The sequence below is a fragment of the Oryctolagus cuniculus genome, chromosome 7 (assembly GCF_964237555.1).
Source record: "Oryctolagus cuniculus chromosome 7, mOryCun1.1, whole genome shotgun sequence".
Classification (NCBI taxonomy): domain Eukaryota; kingdom Metazoa; phylum Chordata; class Mammalia; order Lagomorpha; family Leporidae; genus Oryctolagus; species Oryctolagus cuniculus.
The window spans coordinates 42,388,948-42,415,891 of NC_091438.1; the positions used below are offsets into that span (position 1 = coordinate 42,388,948).

Consider the following 26,944-nt stretch of genomic DNA (forward strand, 5'->3'; position numbering starts at 1 on the left):
TAAGCAGCAGCTTAACCTGCTGTGGTGCTGCACTACAATGCCAGCCTTGATAAGGTTCCTTTCTTCAGCAAGATTTCACAATCAGCCCGGCTGTATCCTAGTAACCTCCAATGTTACTTCTTCAGCCCCATCCCTCAGAGAACCACTCAATTTCACAATGAATTTTCTGTCTTAAATGCCTTGTTAGATAGTAAATCTCCCCAAACTGTATCTTCTGCACTATGTATCCCTAAGCGCCTAGTGCAATGCTTTGTACTCGATGAGCATTTATTATGAACCTGTGAACAAACGAACCACTTGCAGAATATATAAGCCCTGCTTCCTCCAAGGGCTTACTGGGAAAAGAGAGGGAAAAAAACATACCCAGTAACTTTGCTCCACAATTCATTTACTGAACTGGGTAGGTGATTTCACAGCAGATTACGATATAAGGCTGGCAGGGAGGAATTCTTGCTTTCCCTCCCAGGAGCCAGCTGTGTCATGGATGCTTGTAAGTTTTCCAAAATAGCCATTTGTCGCTGAGCAAGCTGGGTCTGAAGCTGCAGGTTGGCATACATGCTCTCTAGGAGTCCCAGGCATTCCTTGGGCTGGTGGTCAGCTCCTGAAGGGAGGGCAAGGGAGATGGCGAAAGGGACAAAGGAGAGAGAGGCTGCAATTAGAGTGTGGGAGGGGCTCTGGGAAGATGCTGCCCAGATCTCGCCTGGCATAACCCAATCCAGAGACACCTTAGCTTGGTTGTCACCTTCTCCCCAGGCTTACTTGGTGATCCTGTTTTCAGCTCAAACCAATCGCCCCTCTACCTTGTTTTATTTTTTTTCCCACAATACTTACCGATCATTGGCATCTTTTCTAACCGCTTCTTTAATTGTTGTCGTCTAAGTCCCCCTTCTGGAATGTAAGCTCCAGGAAGGCAAGGATTTGGTCTGATTTGTTCACTGCTGCCTCCCCAGCACCTCAGTGCTCAACAAACATTTGATGAGCATATGAAATGGTCTGCAAGGGAGGCCTGATCTCTGTTCAAGAGCTCAGGGCAGATCCCAGACTCCTTCTCTTACCTGAGATGGTACTCATTAGCAGCGGCCGGAAGTTCTCCCTGCAGCTAACTTCAATGGCTCCTGGTGCACCGGCCCGTATTTCCAACTACATTATATACAGCCTGCTCTTCGTCAACATTGGCAAGTATACTATCATCTATTGTTTGTATATGAATTGGTTTTGACTTCTTTATTTATTTACTGACAGGCAGAGTTAGAGAGTGAGAGACAGAGACAGAGAGAAAGGTCTTCCTTCCATTGGTTCACCTCCCAAATGGCTGCTACAGCTGGCGCTGCGCCGATCTGAAGCCAGGAGCCAGGCGCTTCCTCCTGGTCTCCCATGCAGGTGCAGGCGCCCAAGCAGTTGGGCCATCCTCCACTGCCTTCCCGGGCCACAGCAGAGACTGTGTGGACTGGAAGAGGGGCAACCGGGACAGAACCGGCGCCCTGACCAGGACTAGAACCCGGGGTGCTGGCGCTGCAGGCGGAGGATTAGCCTAGTGAGCCACGACGCCGGCCAGTTTTGACTTCTTTACTAGGCTCTGAGGTACTCTCAAAAAACAGGGATCATGAGCATCTCATGCCCTGGTGGGCTCCATGAGCATGCCAGATAACCACCGCCTTCCCCGGGGAGAGGAAATTCAGGCAGACTGAGACTGCGCTAACGGTGGCCATTTCCTTCCCTAGGGACCTGCAACTAACATTAGCAGTAAGCTTTTCAGGTCACTGCTGTCTAGCCAAAGTGCCAATAAGCAAGGAACACAAACTGGTAGAACAGGGAGGAAAAGGAAATCAGCGGGACTGAGAGTCCACAAGTTACAGTGAAACAGGGAAAGGACACCACAGTGAAAAGTCTGACACAGAGCCGGCACCCGGTCCACAGGAGAAAGCAAGCTGAAGCCACCTCCTCCTCCGTGCAGCCCTCCCTCCGCCCTGCTGAGCTCACTCAGGAGCCCCTCCCTGTGTTCTTACCTGAGGGAAGCTGTGTGGTCTCGATGTTCAGGAAAGCGGCTGGGGGGGAACTTGCTTGAAGATTAATGTAGCTGGGGGAGGGTTTTGCTCGACAAAGAGGCGCAGCATTACCTTCCTCTTTGGCTGGGACAAAATCAGAGCTAAGTCAGAGCCTTTCTTTCTAATTAGATTCCTGCATCCTGTTTATGAAAGCAGGGGCTGAGACCCTGTCCTGAATACCTTATATGTCAGAAATACATGTAACAGGGCCGGCGCCGTGGCTCACCAGGTTAATCCTCCACCTTGTGGCGCTGGCACACCGGGTTCTAGTCCTGGTCGGGGCGCCGGATTCTGTCCCGGTTGCCCCTCTTCCAGGCCAGCTCTCTGCTGTGGCCCGGGAGTGCAGTGGAGGATGGCTCAAGTACTTGGGCCCTGTACTCCATGGGAGACCAGGATAAGTACCTGGCTCCTGCCATTGGATCAGCGCCGTGCGCCAGCCGCGCAGCCATTGGAGGGTGAACCAACAGCAAAGGAAGACCTTTCTCTCTGTCTCTCTCTCTCACTGTCCACTCTGCCTGTCAAAAAAAAAAAAAAAAAAAAAAAAAAAGAAATACATGTAACAAAGGAGAGAGAAATCATAGCAGGATTAAGGGAAACCAAGCAGGGGCAGGATATGCTAAACTTGCTTGCTCACAGTATAAATTTTTATCCATGTGCGCTACGTGCTTTCTGCTATACTGGATGATGCCAGGACATACACGAGACTTTTAGGACATGGTATCTTGGGGGCCAGCGCTGTGGCATAGCAGATAAAGCCGCCGCCTGCAGTGCCGGCATTCCAGATGGGTGCCAGTTCAAGTCCCGGCTGCTCCACTTCTGATCCAGCTCTCTGCTGTGCCTGGGGAAGCAATGGAAGATGGCCCAAGTCCTTGGGCCCCTACATCCCCGTGGGAGACCCAGAAGAAGCTCCTGGCTCCTGGCTTCGTATCGGCCCAGTTCCAGCCATTGCGACCATCTGGGGAGTGACCAGCAGACGAAAGACTCTCTCTCTCCCTCTCTCTCTCTCTCTCTCTCTCCCTCTCTCTCTCTGTCCCTCTGTAATTCTGTCTTTCAAATAAATAAATCTTAAAAAAAAAAGACATGGTATATCGGATGCTTATTATCTAGTTATGGAGACAAATCAGACATGGGTGAAACAGATACAATACACAGATATAATAAATGAGTCTCTAATTTGGGGTGAAACAAGGCTTTTTATCAGTACAAGTGATACAATGTAAAAATGTATGTTTTTGAAAAGAGAGAACAAATACATATAGGTACAATGGTCAGAGAAGGCCCATGAAGGTGGATGACTTGTTTTTAAAGATTTATTTATTGGGGCTGGCACTGTGGCATAGCAGGTAAAATTGCTGCCTGCAGCGTCAGCATTCCATATGGGTGCCAGTTCAAGTCCTGGCTGCTCCACCTCCGATCCAGCTCTATGCTCTGGCCTAGGAAAGCAGTGGAGGATGGCCCAAGTGCTTGGTTCCCTGCACCTGCATGGGAGACCCAGAAGAAGCTCCTGGTTCCTCCTGGCTTCGGATCAGTTCAACTCCAGCTGTTGAGGCCATTTGGGGAGTGAACCAGTGGATGGAAGACTTCTCTCTATTTCTCTCTCTCAACTCTGCCTTTAAAATAAATAAATAAATCTCTTTTTTAAAAGCTTTATTTGAAAGGCAGAGTTATGAAGAGAGAGGGGAAGACAGGGAAAGAGACACGGGGAAAGAAAGGTCTTCCATCTGCTAGTTCACTCCCCAAGTGGCTACAATGGCCAAGGCTGAGCAAGGAGCCAGGATCTTCATCCAGGTCTCCCATACAGATGGCAGGGGCCCAAGCGCTTGGTCCATCTTCCACTGCTTTTCCCAGGCCAGTAGTAGAGAGCTGGGTTGGAAATAGAGAAACCAGGACACAAACAGGCATCCATATGAAATGCCAGTGTTGCAAGCACAAGACTACGCCACGGGACCAGCGTCAGGTGGATGATATTTAATGAACCTTGAAAATTAGGGAAGCTAAGTGGGACAGGGGAAAATGCATAGCATGGGCAAAATACAAGGGAGCAGGAACATAGCTGTAGTGGTGAGGAGCCCTGGGAAACTGGCCAGAATCAGGCAGAGTGGGCCAGGTATGACCCTTTATGACAACTAATGTGGGATATTTCAGCTTTCTTTTGAATACACAGAAAGCTACTGAACCTTTCAATATTAGCACAAATGTGGCTAAAACGGCATTTTGATTTATTTATAGGCATTAAATACCATGAGTTGGACATGGAAGAGATTCTTCAATGGGAAAAAAAAAAAAAACAAGCCAAGGGGCCAGCGCTGTGGCATAGTAGGTTAGACCTCTGCCTACAGTGCTGGCACCCATATGGGCACTGGTTCATGTCCTGGCTGCTCCTCTTCCCATCCAGCTCTCTGCTGATGTGCCTGGGAAAGCAGTGGAAGAGAGCCCAATTGCTTGGGCTCCTGCACCCACATGGGAGACCTGGAAGAAGCTCCTGACTCCTGGCTTTGGATCAGCACAGCTCTGGCTGTTGCAACCAGCTATGGAGTGAACTAGTGGATAGAAGACTTCTCTCTCTGCCTCTCTTCTCTCTGTCTGTAACTCTACCTCTCAAATAAACAAATAAAATCTTTTAAAAAAATACAAAGGTAATCTATAAAATATTGACATTAGGGCTCCGTCATATTAACATAATTTCGGAACTATTGAATCTGAGGTCAAAGTAGGGAAATCCGTATAGAAATGCCGAGAAAAATGGCCAAAGAAATGGCCCTGAGCTTAGGTGAAAGGTCCAACTGCCAGGTTGATCACAAAATGGGGATGAAGAAGCTGCAAAATAAATAGGCCCTCCGAGGTCAAAGACCGAGATGAAACTGGACTTGAGGAGCTCCTCCTCAGGGGTCCGGAAGGTAAAAGAGAAATGGCGAAGCAGCCAGAAGAGCAGTGGATGAAAAGGCACAACAGCTGGTGCCATGGAAGAATTAAAGGGTTTAGGGGGCCAGCGTTGTCACTCAGTAGGTAAAGCTACCACCTGTGATGCTGGCATCCCATAGCCCATCCAGCTTCCTGCTAATGAACACGGGAAGGTAGATTTGCTGGCTCAGGCACTCGGGCCTCTGCCAACCATATGGGAGACCAGGATGGAGTTTTTGGCCCCTGGCTTCAGCCTGACCTACACCTGACTGGTGTGGCCATTTTGGGGAGTGAACCAGTCTCTCTCTCTCTGTCTTTCCCTCTTTGACATTCTGTCTTTCAAATAAATAAATCTCAGTAAATAAATAAAGGGCTTATAAAAAGAAAAAAGGGCTTGGGACAGAGGGGAGTGTGCTTCACCGTCATAACAAGATCAAGACAGGATAGGAAGAGGCTGACACTGAGGCACAGTGGGTTAAGCTCTCGCTTGAGACACTGGCTTCTCATACCAGAGTGCCAGTTCAAATCTTGGTTGCTCCACTTCCAATCCAGGTAATGTGCCTGGGAAGACAGCAGATGATGGCTCAAGTTCCCAGGTCCTTACCACCACACGGGAGACCAGATGGGGTTCCGTGCTGTTGGCTTTGGCCCAGCCCAGTCCGGGTCCTTCCAGCCATCTGGGGAGCAAACTTGTGGATGGAAGCTCTTTTTCTGTCTCTCCCTATCACTCTGCCTTTCAGATAAATAAAATAAATCTTTAAAAAACCCAAAACCTGGGCCTGTAGACTGCAAAATCATGCTCCTTACTACTGCACCATATACTCCACGAGAAGAGCTGGTTAATTCCTGTCCAAGCCCTGACAAAGCAGTTTCTCAGATAAAGTGAGCCACTCTACCTACAGTTACGGAGACAGCCTTGGGCAGCTCCTGGACCACTGGCGGGACTGTCCCACTTCAACTGAGATACCCACATACAAAGTCTTGTTCCAGGTATCAAGAGGAGATACCAAGGAAGAATACATTCATGCAATATGCAATTATTGAGCTTCTGTTATTTAACAGATCCAGTGCTAGGCACTTGGAACACAGCAAAGTTCCCATTTATACTTCCCAACTAACCACGGAACATACGCCTGGCACCCATAAGCCTAGAATCACCTCCCCAAACGCTAAGTGGCCAGGGAGGGGAGCAAGGGCCTGGGACACGCACCTTTTCCGTCTGGCGGGTGACTAGTGGACTGCTCCATCTGAACACCAACAGGTGTGGGGCCTGTGGGAGAATCACAGCATCGCATCGTCAAACACCCTCGCGACTCTGCCTGCTGACTTTCCCAAGCTCTCTCCAGCAGAGCCAGCTGCTCCAGTTTGCCGAGGAAGACGTGTGAACGGCGTATTTTATTTCATGCCCCAATAAAAGTGACTGGAATGGTTTATGCTCTTAGTCCCTTCGCTAATTGGGAAAAATTATTTCAATTTTTCCTGGAAAATAGTAATTTAATCCAACTCGAACCTCGAGTTTCCTACGATCGGGGAATGGTTCTCCGTGTTCTTTACAGATTTAATTTCCATTGTATTCAGTCCTTTCCTTGTCCAGCACAGTCATTTAAAAACTCGGGTTCCCCCCATTGTCTCTGGAGGACCAGGGTCCAATGAGGACAGGGCAGGCATCGGGATGGGGAAAGAAAAATCTCAAAGCACTACTTGAGAAAATGTTTTAAATAGGATGAAACACAAGCCACCACGCTCTGGTCCCGATGGCAGCCTCAATCAAAGGCATTTGCCCAAGAAAGGCAAGGTCCAAAGCACAGCCACGCGTCTTAAGAGGAGATAAACTACAATTCCCAGCGTGCCTAGAAAAAGGACCGTGGGCCCCGCCCGGCGCCAACAGGACTACAACTCCCACATCACCCTTCATCAAACCGGCCCGCTCTGCCCTCCGCCTCCCTGCTGTTCCTCCCTGTTGATAAGGCTGGAGGAAGAAAGTGGGAACCCTCAAGCCTTTCTTGACCTTCACTGTCTGACAGACGCCACGGGGTAGCACACATTTTTAATGACTTCACCTGCGGTGTTAGTCGAAAGCCTCAACCCCAGCACCCACCCCTGTAGTTGATACGCATGCTCCGTAGTATGCGGGCCAACGGCCCGAGCCTCAGCGCCTGCGCCGTTGTTCGCGCCGCACGCGGTCGGGAGCGGCCACCCTGTTGCGCAAGCGCCTATGCCTGCCTATTGCCATCATCGCGCTCTCTCTATCTAGCTTGCCCTGCCGTTCCTGCGTAGGGGGCGGGGCCAAGGCTGTCGATTGGCCTGTTTTCATGCCGGTCAATGAGATAGATGCGGTGATTGGAGGCGACCCGCAAGGTAGCGGGTTTAGGTGTAAGCCCCGGGGAGGCAGCGTTTTCTGGGCTTCTCTCAGCTTCTCGCTCTCCAGAAGGTTCTGCCGGTTCTTTCAGCTCTGGGTGCCCGGCTCTCCATCGCGCCGCCATGATGGGCCATCGTCCCGTGCTCGTGCTCAGTGAGTTTTGGGGCAGCTGGGGAAGAGACCCCTTTTTCGCCCGCCTCCCTCCGCACTTTTTTCGGGGCTCCCCCCGCCGGGTTCCGCCCTGACCCAGCCACCGAGCTTTCCGGTCATCGTCTTCATTTTGGAAGCCCCTTCGTCCGCTCCCCTCTCTCCCTGGCGCTCGCCTCTCTTCCCTAACGGAAACTGACCTTCCCGACGCCGAGGCCCTGGTCTTCACGTGTGCGGGTCTCGGGAAGCCCCCTCTCCGTGCTCGCCTCCCGCGCCCGACCCCGCTCCACGCCTCTGCACCCTTTCCATCATGGTTTCACCGAGTGGTTCAATGAGTGGTGCTTTTTTTTGCGGGGTGGGGGGGTCCGGCCTGGCCTTGTATCCTTGGCTCATCCCTTAAGTAGCAGCGTGACCTCGAGCAGCTTACTCCACGCAAGCGTTTCCGCCTGGGTCGCGGGGTTAGTAGTATCTCCTGGCAGACGGCTTAGGTGAGGGTCTGGCAGATAGCGGGTGGCATCCTTGGTCACTTCACGTTTCTTTTAAGCACAGCCCGTGTTCGGCTGTAACCCTGCCTCCCTCGCGGGGCGAAGAGGGTGCGATGGTTCCCGCTGACCGAGTTCTCTAGTCTCCACTGGTTCCCGCCCCCCTTTTGGGAGTGTCCCGTTTATGTCTGCCTGAGGGTCTCCACCTCGGTTTTCTGCCCTACTCGGCAGGTTTCCGCGCTGTGTGTCACTGATGCCCCCCCCCACCCACACCCCCCCATCTGCAGGACCGCCTAGGATCCTCTCCCTTACCTTTTGTTGACAGAGTTTTCCTTCTTTTTCTCTATACCTGAGAAATAACTTAAGGAGAAAAAAAATCCTATTTTTTTCTTATGGGCTGTGGGTCCCTATAAGGTCTTGGTTACGCAGAGTGAGCATGGAAATGTTAAATGGATGTTCACATTTGATGGGACTAGATGGAAAGATTACAGACTTAAGTTGTAGGGGAAGGTATAGTTTGGGGGTGGGGGGTAAGCATGATGTCGGGTGGTGACAGCCACTGGGCCTGGGTGAGTGGTGTGCATTTGTAAAGCTCTTGACAGGTCTGGGTTAATCCCTGGCGTTAGTGGTTGTAACCAGTTAGGCTCCCTATTAAAATATGTAGTTAGCTCTTACTGATGATAAGGGGACAACTATAATTTGTCCTGCAGGCTGAGACACCTTTAAAGAAAGTGTTCTTATCACCACAGATTGGCTCTCACTGCCCAGCACGTTGTAATGTGCTGTCAGAGTGCAGTTCCCCCGCTCCACGCTGGAAGAAAGGACCCCAGAGCTCTTTGCCTCTTTACGAGAAGCAGTGCTTGGTACTTCCTTGGGGTTGCCAGCCCTTTGGGGACCTCATCATAGCTGTGGATTCTGTTGCCAGGAAAAGCCCTGCTGCCTCTCCTTTCCTCTCACAGAACCTCAGGGAGTTCACCACCCCAGAGACCTATCCGTGGGTCTTAGGTTATGAATCCCTGCTGGAAATAGGTGGATGCTTGGGAGGAACGTGTTGACCAAGCTTCCAGAGTTGGAGGGAGCATGATGGGTTATTCCTTAGTGCGCCCGGGATTGAAATAAACAAGTAAATAGCCGCTAAATAGCCGCAAGTGTGTATACTTGTCAGTTTGCTGAGGTCTAATTGACAGAAACTGCACATATTTAAGATGTGCCATTCGATGAGCTTTGTTCTGTGTCTACATGGTGAACTCCGTGTGCTTATTTTCATTTTCTAGCTCGTGTACACTGGGGCACTCCTGGGCTCTTAACATTGTTTTTACCTGTTTTAGGCCAGAACACAAAACGTGAATCTGGAAGAAAAGTTCAGTCTGGAAACATCAATGCTGCCAAGGTAGCATGTCTTCTACGTGTCTGTGGTTGTCTGCCTCCAGCTGTCTTCCCTCCTATTTCTGTATTTGCTTGTAGCAGTAAGTTTCTGGTGAATCTATACTTTTTTTTTTTTTTTTTTTAAGATTTATTTTAGTTATTTGAAAGGTAGAGTGACAGAGCATAGGAGAGAAATCTCTGTTGGTTCACTGCCCAAATGGCCACAATCGCAAGGGCTGGGCAAGGTTGAAGCAGGAGCCTGGAACTCCAACAGGTCTCACATGTGCGTGGCAAGGGCTCGAGTACTTGGGCCATCTTCCTTTGCTTTCCCAGGTGTGTGAATCTACACTTCAGGGTATTCAATTAGGCGAAGGAGAAATTGGCTTCCAATCCTTCCAGGACATTTTACTGATGGTAGTAGGGGGAGAGAGACCCTCCCCCTCTGAGTTAGGCCTGATAATCTTCTTATATTTATCTGTGCATAATTGCTTCGCTGTGTATCAGTAAGTGTCTGAATGAAGCAGTGAAATACCCCTGAATCTGCCCTGGGGTGGTGTGCAGGCCACTGCCGTGCCAAAAAACGCTAAGACGTGGACTGTTACTTGGATTGTTGGGAAACTAGAGCTCCGGTTTTCATGTACAAAGTCATTTTGGGGGCTGGCGTTCTAGTGTAGTAGGTTAAGCCTCTGCCTGTGATGCCGTTCAAGATGCACGTAGATGCCGGTTCAAGACTCCGCTGCTGCACGTGCGGTCCAGCTCCCTGCTAATACACTAGGATAGCAGCGGTGGATGGCCCAGGTGCTTGCCCCCTGCACCCACGTGGGAGACCCGGAAGATCCGGACTCCTGGCTTCAGCCTGGCCCAGCCCTGGCTGTTGGAGCCATTTGGGTGGTAAAGCAGTGAATAGAAAATCTCTCTCCCTCTGTCTCTCCTCCTCTCTCTGTAACTCTGCCTTTAAAATAAATTTTAAAATCTTTAAAAAAAAAAAAACAACTAGCCACATGGCATTCTATATTATAGCTGAAGTGGTTGCCAGCCCTCATTGAAAACTTCACTGTTACCACACTGGCTCTGCAGGTGGCTCTACTCCTTATAATTCACGCTCACTGTCTTAACGTTTCTTTTCCATTAGACTATTGCAGATATCATCCGAACATGTTTGGGACCCAAATCCATGATGAAGGTAGATATGTCTCTTATTGAAACTTAGACTACCAGTTTGTTTGTTTTTTTTTCTCCCTGTTATTTAGATCACTTTAAATATAACTTTGGCTTTTTGTCTTAGATGCTGTTGGACCCAATGGGAGGCATTGTGATGACCAATGATGGCAATGCCATTCTTCGAGAGGTATGTTGTTGTTTTTTTTTTTACATTTCCTTTCTAACAGTTATAAATATGAAGAATCCATTAATGTATGTGTGTATATAGATGGTGATTTGTTTTTAAGATTTGTTTATGTATTTGAGGGACAGAGAGAGAGAGAGGGACAGAGACAGAGATAAATCTTCTATCCTCTGGTTCACTCCCCAATGACCCCAATGGCTGGGGCTGGCCTGGAACTTCATCTAGGGTTCCCATGTGGGTAGCAGGGGCCCAAGTACTTGGACCATCTTCCACTGCTTTCCCAGGCGCATTAGCAGGGAGCTGGGTTGGAAGTAGAGTAGCTGAGTCTTGAACTGGCACCCTGGCATTTCAGGCAGTGCTTAACCCACTGAGCCACAACACCAGCCCTGATTAGTTTATTAAGGCTGCTATAACGAATTACCGCAAGCAATTGTGTCCTAGACTGAGGCTGGAAATCAGAAATCAAGGTGTCGGCAGGGCTGTGCTCTTTGGAAGTCTAGCTTCTGAAAGTTGCCAGTATTCTTTGGCTTGTAAACTTGATCTCTACCTCAGTCATCACATAACATTCTCCTTTTTAGAAAATTACTTTTTTTCCCCCTTAATCTGAAAGGCAGTGTGATGCAGAGGGAGACAGAGAGCTATCTTCCATCTGCTGGTTCACTCCCCAAATGACTGCAGTAGCCAGGGCTAAGCCAGGACAAAGCCAGATGGCAGGAACCCACGTACTTGAGCCATCATTTGCTGCCACCCATGTGTGTTAGCAGGAAGCTGGATTGGAAGCCTGGAATAGCCAGAACATGAGCCAGGAACTCTGGTATGGGGTGCAGGTGTCCCAAGTGGAGTTCTTCTGGTATGCCACAGAGTCTGCCCCAGCAAGCCTTAATAGCTGTCTGTGACTTGGAAAGTGGCTTCTTCTTAATGTATTTTCGGGCCATTTTTAATCTTCCAAGGTATTTTAAAACAATGAAGGGAATATGTGTGGAAGGAAGAAGCTCAAGAGTGAGGGCCAATCAGAACAGGGTAAGCAGTCTTCGAGTAGTGCTTATTCAGTGATAATTTACATGTTTTCTGTCAGATTCAAGTCCAGCATCCAGCAGCCAAGTCTATGATTGAAATTAGCCGGACTCAGGATGAAGAGGTTGGAGATGGGACCACATCAGTCATTATTCTTGGTAAGAGGATAATAATGGTTGATAAAGAAAATTAGAAATGTCATATTTTCAGAAGGAAATTCTGTTACCAATTCACTAGCAAACATTTAAATAGTTTACTGCTAATTTTCTGTGTATTCTCTCTATGATCAGGTTAAGTGTGTATAGGATCTCATAGGATGAGCTATGCAGATTTACTGTCAGCTCAGCTCTCTTTTTTGGTGACTAACTCTTTACTTGTAGGGGGAAAATTACTTCTAGGGAAAACGGACATTTAGATTTCTGTGAGGTTCTGGTTTTTTTTTGTTTTGTTTTGTTGTTGTTGTTTTGTTTTTTTGTTTTTTGTGTGTGTGTGGTTGTTGTTGTTGTTGTTGTTGTTGTTGTTTTTTTCCAGATTTTATTTATGTGGGCTGGCACCGCTGCTCACTAGGCTAATCCTCCGCCTTGCGGCCCTGGCAAACCGGGTTCTAGTCCCAGTCGGGGCGCCGGATTCTGTCCCGGTTGCCCCTCTTCCAGGCCAGCTCTCTGCTGTGGCCCAGGAGTGCAGTGGAGGATGGCCCAAGTACTTGGGCCCTGCACCCCATGGGAGACCAGGATAAGCACCTGGCTCCTGCCATCGGATCAATGCGGTGCACCGGCCGCGGTGCGCAGCCTCAGCAGCCGTTGGAGGGTGAACCAACGGCAAAAGGAAGACCTTTCTCTTTGTCTCTCTCTCTCACTGTCCACTCTGCCTGTCCAAAAAAAAAAAAAAAAAAAAGATTTTATTTATGTGAAAGTGTTACAGAGATCAAGGGAGAGACAAGAGATCTTCATCCACTGGTTCACTCCCCAAGTGGCTGCAACAGCCAGGGCTGGGCTAAGCCAGAGCCAGGATCATCTTCTGGGTCTCTCACATGGGTGTAGGGGCCCAAGCACTTGGGCCTTCTTGCACTGCCTTCCCACACCATTAGCAGGGAACCGGATCCCAAGTGGAACAGTCGGGACTTGAACCAGTGCCCACGTGGGATGCTGGCATCACAGGTGGTGTCTTAACCCACTATACTGAAATGTCAGCCCCTGGTCACAACATTTTCATCAACTGATAACTATATGCCTTGGGGCCAGTGCTGTGGTACAGTGGGTTAAGCTGGGTGCATTGCTGGCATCCCATATGGGTACCAGTTCATCTCCTGGCTGCTCCACTTCCAATCCAGCTCCCTGCTAATGTGCCTGAGAAAGCAGTGGAAGATGGCCCAGGTGCTTGGGCCCTTGAACCCACATGGGAGACCTGGAAGGAGCTCCTGGCTTTTGGTGTTGGCCTGGCCCAGACCTGGTTGTTGCAGCCATTTAGGAGGTGAACCAGTGGATGGACAATCTCCGTCACTATCCTCTGTCTGTAACTCTCTTTTTAATACCAAATCTTTAAAAAAAAAAAAAAAAAAAAAGGCAGAGGACTTGAATAGGTATTTTTAAAAAAAAGTCTTACTATGTGGCACTTTGATTTAATATGCAAATATAATTGATTCATTAATGAACTCATTCCTGAGCAAAGCTTGCCTAGTGTGTTTCCTCTGTGAGACGCATCACAGCCTTCCTGTACTTAAGAACACTAGCTGGTCCTTAAGCCCTACACTTGGGACTCATGTTAAATAGTGAGATCATGAAGAGAAAGCACACAAATATGGAAAAACATTTGTGATACTGCACAAAAGGCACTTGTTTACAGAATCTGAGCTGGTAGGAGGCCTTGTTTGACCTTACCGAGGAATGTCATTGGTGATTCTTTTTTTTTTTTTTTTTTTAAGACTTTTTTATTTATTTGAAAGAGTTACACAGAGAGAGGAGGAGAGGCGGAGGGAGGGAGGGGAGGGGTGTCTTCCATTCGCTGATTCACTCCCCAGTTTGCTGCAACGGCCGGAACTGCGCCAAACCGAAGCCAGGAGCCTCTTCCTGGTCTCCCATGTGGGTGCAGGGACCCAAGGATTTGGGCCATCGTCTGCTGCCTTCCCATGCCATAGCAAAGAGCTGTATTGGAAGTGGAACAGCTGGGTCTCGAACCCGTGCCCATATGGGATGCCAGCACTGCAGGCAGTGTCTTTACCCACTAGGTCACAGCACCGGTCCCAGGTTCATTTTTTTTTAAATGTTTATTTTTATTTACTCAAAAGACAGCATGACAAATCTGTCTTTCCCAGGTTCACTCCCCAAATGCCCATAGTAGCTGGAGCTGGGCCAGGCTGAGCCAGAAGCTTCATCAGGGTTTCCAGTGTGGGTGGCAGGAACTCAAGTACTTGAACCGTGATCTGCTAGCAGGAAACTGGATTGGAAGCGGAGACAGAACTGAATCCCAGGCACTTCCATATGGGATGTAGGCATAAATATTTAGCAAGTGGATGAATTCTCAGACAGGAAATCTTGAAAATAAGGAGCTTTTGTTGTAAAAGTTTAATCTTTTCATACTCTATTAGATGATAAAGGGTCAGTTTTGAAAACTTGGCTTTTATGTTTCAAGTTGATAGTGAAATTTTTATAGAAACATTCATTTTTTAAAAAAGATGTGATTGTAGGGTGCCAGTGCTGTGGCCTAGTAAGCTAGACCTCCACCTGCAGCACCAGCCTCCCATATGGGTGCCAGTTCCTATCCCGGCTGTCCCTTCCCTCTTCCCTCCCCCCTTTCTTTTTCTTCTTTTCAGAGGTAGAGACAGAGAGGTCTTCCATCCACTGCTTCACTCCCCAGATGGCTGCAATGGCGAGAGCTGGTACAGGGGCCTAAGCACTTGAGCCATCTTCCGCTGCTTTCCCAGGCCATAGCAGAGAGCTGGATCAGAAGTGGAGCAGCCGGGACTCAAACCGGCACCCATATGGGATGCCAGCACTGTAGGCCACAGTTTTACCCAATATGCCTGCTCCTCTTCTGATACAGCTCTCTGCTGATGGCCTGGGAAAGCTGTGGAAGATGGCCCAAGTGCTTGGGCCCCTGCACTCAAATAGGAGACCTGGATGAAGCTCCTGGCTTTGGATCAGCCCAGCTTCGGCTGTCTTGGCCATTTGGGGAGTGAACTAGTGGATGGAAGACCTTTCTCTGTCTCTCCCTCTCTCTAACTCTGCCTCTCAAATAAATAAATCTTTAAAAAAAAAAAAAAAACCCTGATTGTAGGGGTTGATGTTATGACACAACAGGTTAAGCTACTGCCTGCAATGATGGCATCTCATATGGGCACTAGTTTGAGTCCTGGCTGATTCACTCTGATCCAACTCCCTGCTGATGAGCCTAGGAAAGCAGTGGAAGAGTGAACCAGCAGATGGAAGATTGATCACTGGATCAGTGTCTCTGTCTCTCCCTCTCCCTCCTCCCCCTCTTCCACTCTCCTTCTCTCCCTCCCTCCCACCCCACTCCTCTCCCTGCCCCCAGCCTCTAACTCTGCCTTTCAAATAAATAACGTCTTTTAAAGAAAACACACCTGCGTGTAGTTAGTGAGCGCTCTTGGGGCAGACAGTTGGCACAGTGCTTAAAGACTGCTTGGATGTCTCGAGTCTGGGTTCCTCTGCCTCCAGTCCAGCTTCTTGCTGTTGGGCATGTCCCTGGCCACAGCAGAAACTGGCTCAGATGCTTGAGTTCCTGCCCTGACCTGGGATGCCTGAAGTCCTGGCTGTTGTAGGTGTTTGTGGAGTGAACCAGGGATGGAAGATGTCCTATTTGTCCCTGCCTTTCAAATAAAAAATGAAAATAAGTTTTTAAATGAAAATTCTTTTAAATTAAGGGATGCCAATTACAGTGTTGGCCCATATGCACTAGAGTCCTTACAACAAACTAGTGTACAAAGATTTTCAAAATGATATTTTAAATTACTTTTGGAATGCCTTTCTAGCATTTTAAGAATGGTTAGCTGGCCGGCTCCGTGGCTCAATAGGCTAATCCTCCACCTTGCGGCGCCGGCACACCGGGTTCTAGTCCCGGTCGGGGCACCGGATTCTGTCCCGGTTGCCCCTCTTCCAGGCCAGCTCTCTGCTGTGGCCAGGGAGTGCAGTGGAGGATGGCCCAAGTCCTTGGGCCCTGCACCCCATGGGAGACCAGGAGAAGCACCTGGCTCCTGCCTTCGGATCAGCGCGGTGCACCGGCCGCAGCGTGCCAGCCGTGGCGGCCATTGGAGGGTGAACCAACGACAAAAGGAAGACCTTTCTCTCTGTCTCTCTCTCTCACTGTCCACTCTGCCTGTCAAAAAAAAAAAAAAAAAAAAAGAATGGTTAGCTGGACTGGCATTGAGGTGCCGTCCCATGTGGGTGCTGGTTCATGTCCCGTCTGCTCTGCTTCAGACTCAGCTTCCCGCTCTCTGTAACTCTGCCTTTCAAGTGAAATAAATCTTTTCAAAGAAAAAAAATGGTAGGTTGGATGGAAATTTGATTGAGAGTTAAAATCAACTAAAATCACATCTTCAGATGTAACTGTTCTTCAGAATTGACTATGAATGGCTAGTTCTGGACTTTAAAGGAAAACTTAGAGGTTGAAAGAGGGCAGAAAGATTTTATGTGCTTTCTCCCCCGTTTGGGGAGACAGAATTTTCCAGCTGCATAGTCTTAGTTGAATCACCTGGAGATACTAGGTAGGTTAAGTATCTATGAAGTATTCTAAAACTGCACGGGTTTAAGGAAAAAACACAAAACTTAGCCATTCCTAATGACATCTTCTCACTGTTCCTTACTAGGCATGTCCATTGAGTACAGGCTAGAGAGCACACCTGTGAACATTGGCATATTTGAGTGTCAGTGAACAAATAAAAGCAATTTGTTCAGGGTTTTTTGTTTTTGACAAAAAGTGTGTCTTCAAACTTTTTTTAGAAATAAGCTTTTGTATGTGTCAATATGTGTTTTTGAATTGACTTTTACAAAGCGTAAAATTGGGAATATTAATACCTAAATGGCATGTATTTTGGAACAATCTGTTGTAAAAGAAAAGATGTTATTTTTTAAAAGCAAAACAAAGTTGTCTTGCTGTGCGTATATTTTCAAAAGAACCATGGCGCTTGTCTCCTTTTTCAGCGGGAGAGATGCTGTCTGTGGCCGAGCACTTCCTGGAGCAGCAGATGCACCCAACAGTGGTGATCAGTGCTTATCGCAAGGCACTGGATGATATGATCAGCACCCTAAAGAAAATCAGGTACGGGAGGCCAGGAACGGCAGTGTCAAATAGGGACGGTCTGGGAAACTGGCTGATGCACTCCTAGGTAGGAGGGGAGCACTGGGCACGTCACGGATGTGCAGGTTATACCCTGGGATCATTTTGTGAGAAGGAGAAAGAGGAGGGTAAAATGAAGAGGAAGATCCCAAATAGACAAAGGAATGCGTATAAAAGGAGCTACTAAGACATGTTCTTCAAAATATATTCTGGTTTCGTACTGTCTGCAGGTTTCTGTGTTGAACACTACCATGGGAAATGTGTGCTAAGTGAAATAGGCCTACTACCCAAGATTTTAGAATTTAGTACAGGAAAACAGTTTGATAACGAGAATTAATCAGGAGTTATCCCACCATCGTGTATGATTATAGCTGACAAAGCGCTGTAGGGATACTAGCCAGCAGTTTTCCATTAAAATCAAAGGCCCAGGAGAGAAACTGCTATTTGAATTAGTAATTGGAGAATGTATTTGTCAGCTTTTTGTCCCAGTATAATAAAACACCCAAGGGGCCAGAGCCGTGGCTCACTTGGCTAATTCTCTGCCTGCGGTGCCAGCACCCCGGGTTCTAGTCCTGGTTGGGGCGCCAGGTACTAGTCCCGGTTGCTCCTCTTCCAGTCCAGTTCTCTGCTGTGGCCTGGGAGGGCAGCGGAGGATGGCCCAAGTGCTTGGGTCCCTGTACCCGCATGGGAGACCAGGAGGAAGTACCCGGCTCCTGGCTTCGGATGGGCGCAGCACCCGCCGTGGCCCTCATTAGGGGAGTGAACCAACGGAAGGAAGACCTTTCTCTCTGTCTCTCTTTCACTGTCTATAACTCCCTCTCTGTCTCTCTCTCTGTCTCACTGTCTAACTCTGCCTAGCAAAAATAAATAATAAAAATAAAACACCCGAGGTGGTCTAACTTGAAAAGAGTTTATTTTGGCTCCAGATTGTAGCGGTTCACAGTCCAATAAGATGTAGTTTTTGATGCCTGCCTTTGGCCTGGACCAGCCCTGGCCTTTACAGCCATTTGAGGAGTGAACCAGCAGACCTTTCTCTTTGTCTCTTTCTGTCACTGTGCCTTTCAAATAAATAAATCTTTTTTAAAAAATAAAAAGAGGCCGGCACTGTGGCGTAGTGGGTAAAGCGGCCTCCTGCAGTGCCGGCATCCCATATGGACACCAGTTCAAGTCCTGGCTGCTCCACTTCTAATCCAGTTCTCTGCTATGGCCTGGGAAAGCAATGGAAGAAGGCAGAAGTGTTTGGGCCCCTGCACCCGCGTGGGAGACCTGGAAGAAACTCCTGGCTCCTGGCTTCAGATCAGTGTAGCTCCAGCCATTGTGGCCATTTGAGGAGTAAACCTGCAGATGGAAAATCTCTGTCTGCCTCTGCCTCTCTGTAAATCTGCCTTTCAAATAAATAAATAAATCTTTTAAAAGTAATAATTTTAAAAAATCTATGTTGTACACATGAATTAAGATGCTGGATACTGGGGCCGGCGCTGTGACGCAGCGGGTTAACGCCCTGGCCTGAAGCACCGGCATCCCATATGGATGCTGGTTTGAGACCCGGCTGCTCCACTTCCAGTCCAGCTCTGTGCTATGGCCTAGGAAAGCAGAAGATGGCCCAAGTCCTTGGGCCTCTGCACCCGTGTGGGAGACCCGGAGGAAGCTCCTGGCTTCAGATCGGCGCAGCTCTGGCCGTTTTCAGCCATTTGGGGAGTGAACCATCGGATGGAAGACTCTCTCTTTCTCTCTTCTGCCTTTCCTCTCTCTGTGTGTAACTCTGACTTTCAAATAAATAAATATTTAAAAAAAAATGTTAGCTATGAAAGAACCTAGTGGGCAGACTGTGTGGTACAGATTATGGTTGATACCAAGAGGGACACCTAGAATTGGCTATTATGAGATCGGTTGCATCACACAGTGTCTTGACCCACGATGAAAAAGCCGAAGTCTGAAGAATTGTCAGGCAGGGGAGCAGATTGGCTCCTCTAGGAGTGAGTTGTAATCTTGCTGAAAGACAGAAGTGTGGGCAAGATAACCTCTTGATACCCCTTTTAGTTTCCTGCAAAGGAGCAGACTGCCTCATTGTGTCCCTGTGTCACTGTTAGAGCCATTGAGGTAATAGATCAGGGACTCCATTAAATACTCCCGATGGCTGCTGAGCGTGTAACCTGGCTTCTCCCACAGTACTCCTGTTGATGTCAATAACCGTGATATGATGCTGAACATCATCAACAGCTCCATTACCACCAAAGCGATTAGTCGGTGGTCCTCTTTGGCTTGCAACATTGCCCTGGATGCTGTGAAAACTGTGCAGTTTGAGGAGAACGGTCGGAAGGAGATCGACATCAAGAAGTATGCAAGAGTGGAAAAGGTAAACCCTCAGTGACTCTGCTTGGAGGACAGATTATTTCCTAGCATCAGTATCCCACTTGTGAAGGAGATATTTGTGAATCGGCACAATAATCTTTAACTATAATTAGGAAGAACTGTGCTCGTAGCTTGGGAAACAGAAACCTAGAGTCTCCCCAAGAGAAATATCTGAAACAATTTTACCTTCACTGCCGTCTCTACACAAGGTTAAGGGCTCAGAAAAGCTTACTGCTGTCTTCATATCTCTGTATTTGTATACGCATAAGTCACTTGGTCAGGATATAAACCTCAAAAGGTACTATAGTACAAGTGTAACTTCACTATGTACTAGTGTGGTGGCATTGGTAAGCCCCAGAAAGCATTCTTCCATCTCTTAAGATTTTTTAAATTAAAAAAAAATGGCCAGTAGATGGAGCCCCAAGCCTAAAGTTCTTTGTGAATAACTTTAAGGAAGTAGGAAGACTTGAGCCCTTTGAATTCTTTGCCAAGTCACTGAATTTCTGTGGGTCTCAGCTGAGTTTCAAATATAGTGCCATTGTCCAAGATCGGTGTGCTTCCTATAGGGAATAAAAGATGTGATTGCAACCATATCTTTTTTTTTTTTTTTAAGCTTGATGGAAAAAAGGTACTTGAGAAAATAGTGATATTTGGGAAAGATGAACATCTGGGGAGTGGGATTTTAGAAATTGCCTCCTCTTTGTGGTTAAAGTGGCTCTTCCTTTGCTCAGATACCTGGGGGCATCATTGAGGACTCCTGTGTCCTACGTGGGGTCATGATCAACAAGGACGTGACCCATCCACGAATGCGGCGTTACATCAAGAACCCGCGCATTGTGCTGCTGGATTCTTCTTTGGAATACAAGAAGGGAGAAAGCCAGGTAAGGTTCTTGGTCTTTGAATGTTAGGACTCCGACTGCTAATGTGAACGAGAGGATTAAGGTGTGTGCATTACGTGCTTCCTCTGTGCCAGTTACTGTCCTTTTATGTATTATCTCTGACACTTAAAGCAGTCCTTTCAAATAGTTGGTGCTGACCCCATTTTACAGATGAGGGATCTGAAACTCAGAGAAGTTAGGTTAATCACCTGAGGAACACAACTAGTATTGATAAAAATCAAGATTTGAACGCAGCTGTTTGGCTTCAGTTTACATTATATGAAATTTCTTTTTTTATTATTTATTTATTGAGATTTATTTATTTTAAAGAGTTACAGAGGTAGAGAGAGAGAGGTCTTCCATCTGCTGGTTCACTCCCCAGATGGCTACAATGGCCAGAGCTGGGCTAATCGGGAGCCAGGAGCTTCTTCCAGGTCTCCCACATGGCTGCAGGGGCCAAGGACTTGGGCCATCTTCTACTGCTTTCCCAGGCCATAGCAGAGAATTATATTGGAAATGGAGCAGCCGGGACTTGAACCGGCACCCACATGGGCACTGTAGGCAGCAGCTTCACCTGCTACACCACAGCCCCAGTTATCCCAATTTTCTGATGCATCAGGAGAATATTAGGTTGGAGTTAATTTAGCTTTGAAATATTGAAGGAAGATTTCCAAAGGGCAGAAATTCACAAGACTCTAAAGCAGGGGTGGGTAACGTTTTTTCTGCCAAGGGCTATTTGGATATTTATATCATTTGCAGGCCATACAAAGTTATCAATTTAAAATCAGTCAGCTATAGATATACTGAATTTTGAGTTTCACATACAGTTTTCTTGGCAAGGCCAGACCAAACGATTTCACCAGCCTTATACAACCCACAGTTCTAATGTTCCCTGGCCCTGTTCTAAAGCAAAATCATTGAATTTTATAAACAAGGATTTCAAACAAAAATTTAATTGGGGGAAGAATTAAGACCCAGAATTTCCACACATACTAGCAGGACAGGGCTGATACTGAATTGGGTGGTCAGAGACATTAGGAAGGCCAAACTTGAGGGCCAGCATTGTGGTGTAGCAGGTTAAACCACTGCCTGTGACACCAGTATCCAGTGTGGGCACTGGTGCGAGACCCGGTTGCTTCTCTGCTAATGCGCCTGGGAAAGCAGCAGCAGATGGCACAAGTACTTGAGCCCCTGAACTCATGTGAGAGATCAGGAAGAAGCTTCTGGCTCCTGGCTTCAGCCTGGCCCAGCCTTGACCATTTAGGGAGTGAACCAGCAGATGGAAGATTGATCTCTCACTAACTCTCTGTAAGTCTGCCTTTCAAATAAATTAAATCTTTTTAAAAAAAAAAAAGCTGAACTCACCACTGATGGCTATGTGACTTTGTGTTCTGGTTGCTTTATAATTTAATGCAGGCGCTAAACTGGGTGACAGCTGGAGTGAAAGTGGCTTACAGAGGTGTGAGGTCACAGATCTGCCCTTACTCTGACTCTTACTTCCTGGGGTGTATGGGAGTTGTGGGTGCAGGGAGTGTAGGAGTTGGGGTGACCCTGAAGGGCCTTGTCAGTGCGGGGATTTTTAAATCAGAGGACTCTTACTCAACCAAACAGACTGACATTGAGATCACTCGAGAGGAGGACTTCACCCGGATTCTTCAGATGGAAGAAGAGTACATCCAGCAGCTCTGTGAGGACATTATCCAGCTGAAGCCTGACGTGGTCATCACAGAAAAGGGCATCTCAGGTAGGGCTGCGCCGGGCCCCAGCCTGCCTGGGGGTGGGAGAGGGTGCGTGAACTTCCTTACTCCCCGTGTTGGTTGTGTGGTGGAGCGCTTTAAGGATAAACCCAAGAATTCTGGCATCCAGCTTGACGCCTGCTGTTGGATTTGCAGATCTAGCTCAGCACTACCTCATGCGGGCCAATGTCACAGCCATCCGCAGAGTCCGGAAGACAGACAATAATCGCATCGCTAGGTGAGTAAGCCAGGTAAAAATAAGAGCCTTCCCGTGGGTGGGTTTCTTTTTTTGTGGCTGTATAATGGAGTCATTACCTGAGAAGGTGTAATACAGACTACAATGACAGGGAGAAATAACCTGGATTTAACTGTCTGCCCTCCTCAGAAGTCCTCTAGTCCAGCAATTACCCACTGCATGGGTCTCCTCTGTAATGTGCCTAACCACGAGTGAGCAGCTTGTGCTTAGACATCTGTAATCGCTACCTTGGTATAAGTATCCATTATGTCGCTAAATAGCTACTTGTCAAATAGTCCTTCTCTTCACTGTCACCGTGATGAGTGTGGATGAATTTCCAGAGTAGTCTGTTTTAACTGGCTCAGAATATAGCAGAACCATCCGTTTCTGTGACTAGATCCTCAGCTGCTGTTAATGGGACTCTAGGTTGCATTTGCTACTTCTGTTTATACTCGGATACACCATCCACTTTTAATACTAATCTGTTAAGAAACCGAAAAGTCTGTCCGAACATCGCACAGTGCGTCACAGTCCAAACTGAATTTCATTCTTCTGCTTGCTCTGCAATGACTTTGGGTTCTATGAAGAGTTGATTCCACTTGCACAGGAATTGAGGGGAGAGAGTTACACTTAAAAAATCAGTGTATGAGGCCGGCGCCACGGCTCACTAGGCTAATCCTCCGCCTAGCGGCGCCAGCACACCGGGTTCTAGTCCCAGTCGGGGCGCCGGATTCTGTCCCGGTTGCCCCCCTTCCAGGCCAGCTCTCTGCTGTGGCCAGGGAGTGCAGTGGAGCATGGCCCAAGTGCTTGGGCCCTGCACCCCATGGGAGACCAGGAAAAGCACCTGGCTCCTGGCTCCTGCCATCGGATCAGCGCGGTGCGCCGGCCGCGGCAGCCATTGGAGGGTGAACCAATGGCAAAGGAAGACCTTTCTCTCTGTCTCTCTCTCTCTCTGTCCACTCTGCCTGTCAAAAAAAAAAAAAAAAGTTAAAAAAAAAAATCAGTGTATGTTCATTAAAATTGGGTCAGACTAGGTACTTAATTCACCTTCATTGCGTGACCTTGACCTCTTCTTCGGAACAATCCTGTAACTGACCTCAGGACCCAGCTGGGGAGTGGGATCAGTTCTGTGTAGACATGACCATTGTGTGGTATGTGCATGTTAGATATGCATGAGAACTCATTCTTCCAGATACTCGTATTTGGTTATAGTAGTGATGATTATTAACCTTCGGTATATACATGGTTTTATTTAATAAAGCCTACTCATTTAAGTAAGTTTGCCTTTATATGGTTATAAACCCTTTCTGCTAGGCAGCCAAGACCCCTCAAGTGATGTTTCTGATAATCCAGTTTTGCCCTAATTCCCACATACAGATCCTAGGGACTAGGGAGATGGTTAAAAAGTAGTTCAAGTTGCCTGGTTCCCCCCCCCCCCCCTCCAATAGAGCCTGTGGGGCCCGGATAGTCAGCCGACCAGAGGAATTGAGAGAAGATGATGTTGGAACGGGAGCTGGCCTACTGGAAATCAAGAAGATTGGAGATGAGTATTTTACATTCATCACTGAATGCAAGGACCCTAAGGCCTGCACAATTCTCCTCAGGGGAGCCAGCAAAGAGATTCTCTCGGTGAGTCCACCTAAGAAGTGGGACCAAATGAAGGAGGTCATTGCACTTCTCGAGAGTTTCCCAGAGGGCAGAAAGCACCTGTTGCCCATCTGTAGCTATTTGATTTGTCTCTGTAACCACAAATAACTTCCCTGCTTCCTTTTTTTTTTTTTTTTTTTTTTTTAAGATTTATTTATTTGTAAGGCAAATTACAAAGGGAAAAAAGGAGAGATACCTTCCATCCACTGGGTTCACTCCCCAAATGGCCCCAATGATTGGAACTGGGCCAGACTGAAGCCGGGAGCCAGGAGCTTCATCCAGGTCTCCCACGTGGATGTAGGAACCCAAGCACTTAAGCCGTCTTCCACTGTTAGCAAGGAGCTGGATCGGAAGTGGAGCAGCTAGGACTCGAACCAGCACCCATATGGGATGCCAGCATCTCAGGCGGCAACTTTACCCACTACTACACAACACTGACCCCAGCTCCCCCACTCCTTTTTTTAAAACTAATTTTTAAAAATTTTAATGGTTTAGCCGGCGCCGTGGCTCAATAGGCTAATCCTCCACCTTGCGGCGCCGGCACACCGGGTTCTAGTCCCGGTCGGGGCGCCGGATTCTGTCCCGGTTGCCCCTCTTCCAGGCCAGCTCTCTGCTATGGCCAGGGAATGCAGTGGAGGATGGCCCAGGTGCTTGGGCCCTGCACCCCATGGGAGACCAGGAGAAGCACCTGGATCCTGGCTCCTGCCATCGGATCAGCGCGGTGCGCCGGCTGCAGCGGCGGCCATTGGAGGGTGAACCAACGGCAAGGGAAGACCTTTCTCTCTCTGTCTCTCTCTCTCTCACTGTCCACTCTGCCTGTCAAAAATAAAATAAAATAAAAAATTAAAAAAAAAAAAAAAAAATTTTAATGGTTTAAAACATAAAACTTAAAATTTACAGGCCTTATGGTACGGTGGGCCAGGCTGCAGCTTAGGACACCCATGTCCACCCGTGACCCAGCTCCTGCTGATGTATCCTGGGAAGCAGCAGACAGTGGCTCAAATGCCCGGGCCCCTGCCACCCTTGGAGTTCCAAGCTACTGGCCTAAGCCTGATTGAGTCCTGGCTGTTGGCAGGCAAATGGGGTGGGGGGTGAGGCTGTGAACAAGCAGATGGAAGATCTTGGGCCATCATCCACTGCCTTCCAGACACATTGTCAGGAAGCTGGATTAGAAGCAGAGTAGCCTAGTATTCCAGTACTGAACGAGGCAGCCTAAGTGGTGGCTCGCCCCACTGTGCCATGGTGCTCACCCTGCGTTCACATTCTTGTGCAAGGGATCTCCAGATCCTACATTTACTGAGTACGACTTGCCGTTTGCTCTTCTATGCAACCACTGCCTATTTTTTAAGTAGAAATAATCAATACTGCTTTTTTTCCTCAATTAGGCAAAATAACTTTCCCAAAGACAACATCCCTAATCCATAAGAGAATCTTTCCACTACACCATACAGCCTCCTAAAGGATGCAACTAGGGAGGGACGGAGTGTCATTCTGTGCAGCGTAACAGAGCCCTGACTTCACAGCTGGGATGACACCTCCCGACCCTTGCCCTCTTGGAGTCATGAATTACACATTCTTCCTGGGTAGTTAGCCTCTGCCTTGACCAGTAGGACTTCAAGGACCTTTTCTGGTTACCCTCCTTGGTGATTTGCTAACCTTAGCATCTAGGAAATCTATTGGTGTTTCTATTCCTCTATGAGTCAGCACGCTTTGGCTTCATACTGTCTGTTTATTTCCCCAAGGAAGTAGAGCGCAACCTCCAGGATGCCATGCAGGTGTGCCGCAATGTTCTCCTGGACCCCCAGCTGGTGCCAGGGGGTGGGGCCTCTGAGATGGCTGTGGCCCACGCCTTGACAGAAAAATCCAAGGCCATGACTGGCGTGGAGCAGTGGCCATACAGGGCTGTTGCCCAGGCCCTAGAGGTCATCCCCCGTACCCTGATCCAGAACTGCGGGGCCAGCACCATCCGTCTACTTACCTCTCTTCGGGTGAGTTCCTCTTCATGCTGTTTTGGTGAGGAGGGGAAGGTTCTCTGTTCACCTGTAGTTTGTTCCTTTTCATCTGTGTGTGCTTTCATTGCTGTTTCCATGTCAATCCAGTATTTTTGGTTTAGTTTTTTATCTAATGTTCCTGTTCCCTGCTCACTACTTGAACTCAATCTGCTTGTTTCAACTGCAGGCCAAGCACACCCAGGAGAACTGTGAGACCTGGGGTGTGAATGGTGAGACGGGTACCTTGGTGGACATGAAAGAGCTGGGCATATGGGAGCCCCTGGCTGTGAAGCTGCAGACGTATAAGACAGCAGTGGAAGTAAGGCTCCCGAGGACATGTGCACGCGGTTTATTTTGGGATCACCAGAAACCAGTCTTGAAGGGAGGGGTTACAGAAGGCAGAGTATTCCCCAGAGGTCTCCCAAGGCCTTCCGTTTCCCTACTCAGCTGAAGCACACACAGCAGCACGAGCTGCATTGCTCAGGGGGAGCTGCCTTTTAAAGACTGGGAAGAGGCAGGATTCAGAGAAAATGGAAATTCTTTGGGAGGAGCTGGGTGATACTGTCTGAAAGAGAACATGTCTTTTCCCTTCTCTGCTGACCTCTTGGGGGTGTGGTTTTTTCTCCTAGACGGCAGTTCTGCTGCTACGGATCGATGACATCGTCTCAGGTCACAAAAAGAAGGGCGATGACCAAAGCCGGCAAGGTGGGGCTCCTGACGCTAGCCAGGAGTGAGTGGTGCACAGGACAACCTCAACACAGAGAGCCAGCGGAGGCCCCCTCCTGCGCCAGCGTGCCCAGGACACTGGATGTCTTTGTTCGGAAGGGATCAGGTTGAGGGGCAGCCCCCAGGCCCTTTCTGTCCCAGCTCAGTTTGCAAAAGGCACTGACATGTAATTCTCTATTGTAAGCTTTCCATTTAGTTTGCTTCCGATGATTAAATCTAAGTCATTTGAGATAGTTGTTATGTGTTTTTCAACCTTGGTCGTATCTCTGCCTCCTGACAAAAAGGGAGGAGCCAGAAAAGCACACTGAGGAAGAAGGGAGACTGGAGTGAAGTCATTAAGTCTTCTTGATGGGGTTTTTCACATGTCTCAGTCAATTTGTTGGGAAGATCCTTACGGAATTTAAAGGACGACAGTATAAAGCTTTAGGAGCA

General features: G+C 48.2%; 2 protein-coding genes across 2 annotated transcripts; one reads left to right on the forward strand and one right to left on the reverse strand.

Moving 5' to 3' along the window:
- Positions 1-371: 371 nt before the first annotated feature.
- On the reverse strand, positions 372-7,177 carry TSACC (TSSK6 activating cochaperone). Its single transcript, XM_051858565.2, has 4 exons — positions 7,045-7,177; positions 6,157-6,216; positions 2,007-2,129; positions 372-601 (listed from the first exon to the last, which is right to left on the reverse strand). Exons 1-4 carry the CDS (start codon positions 7,061-7,063, stop codon positions 411-413), a joined length of 393 nt encoding a protein of 130 aa, XP_051714525.2. The 5' UTR covers positions 7,064-7,177; the 3' UTR covers positions 372-410.
- Positions 7,113-26,741, forward strand: CCT3 (chaperonin containing TCP1 subunit 3). The gene is made up of 14 exons (XM_002715377.5): positions 7,113-7,458; positions 9,263-9,324; positions 10,432-10,482; positions 10,585-10,647; positions 11,720-11,816; positions 16,812-16,929; positions 19,117-19,303; positions 20,031-20,180; positions 21,789-21,921; positions 22,070-22,151; positions 23,597-23,777; positions 25,538-25,783; positions 25,974-26,105; positions 26,416-26,741. The coding sequence occupies exons 1-14, from the start codon at positions 7,428-7,430 to the stop codon at positions 26,518-26,520; spliced, it is 1,638 nt and encodes a 545-aa protein (XP_002715423.2). The 5' UTR covers positions 7,113-7,427; the 3' UTR covers positions 26,521-26,741.
- The last annotated feature ends 203 nt before the right edge of the window (positions 26,742-26,944 follow it).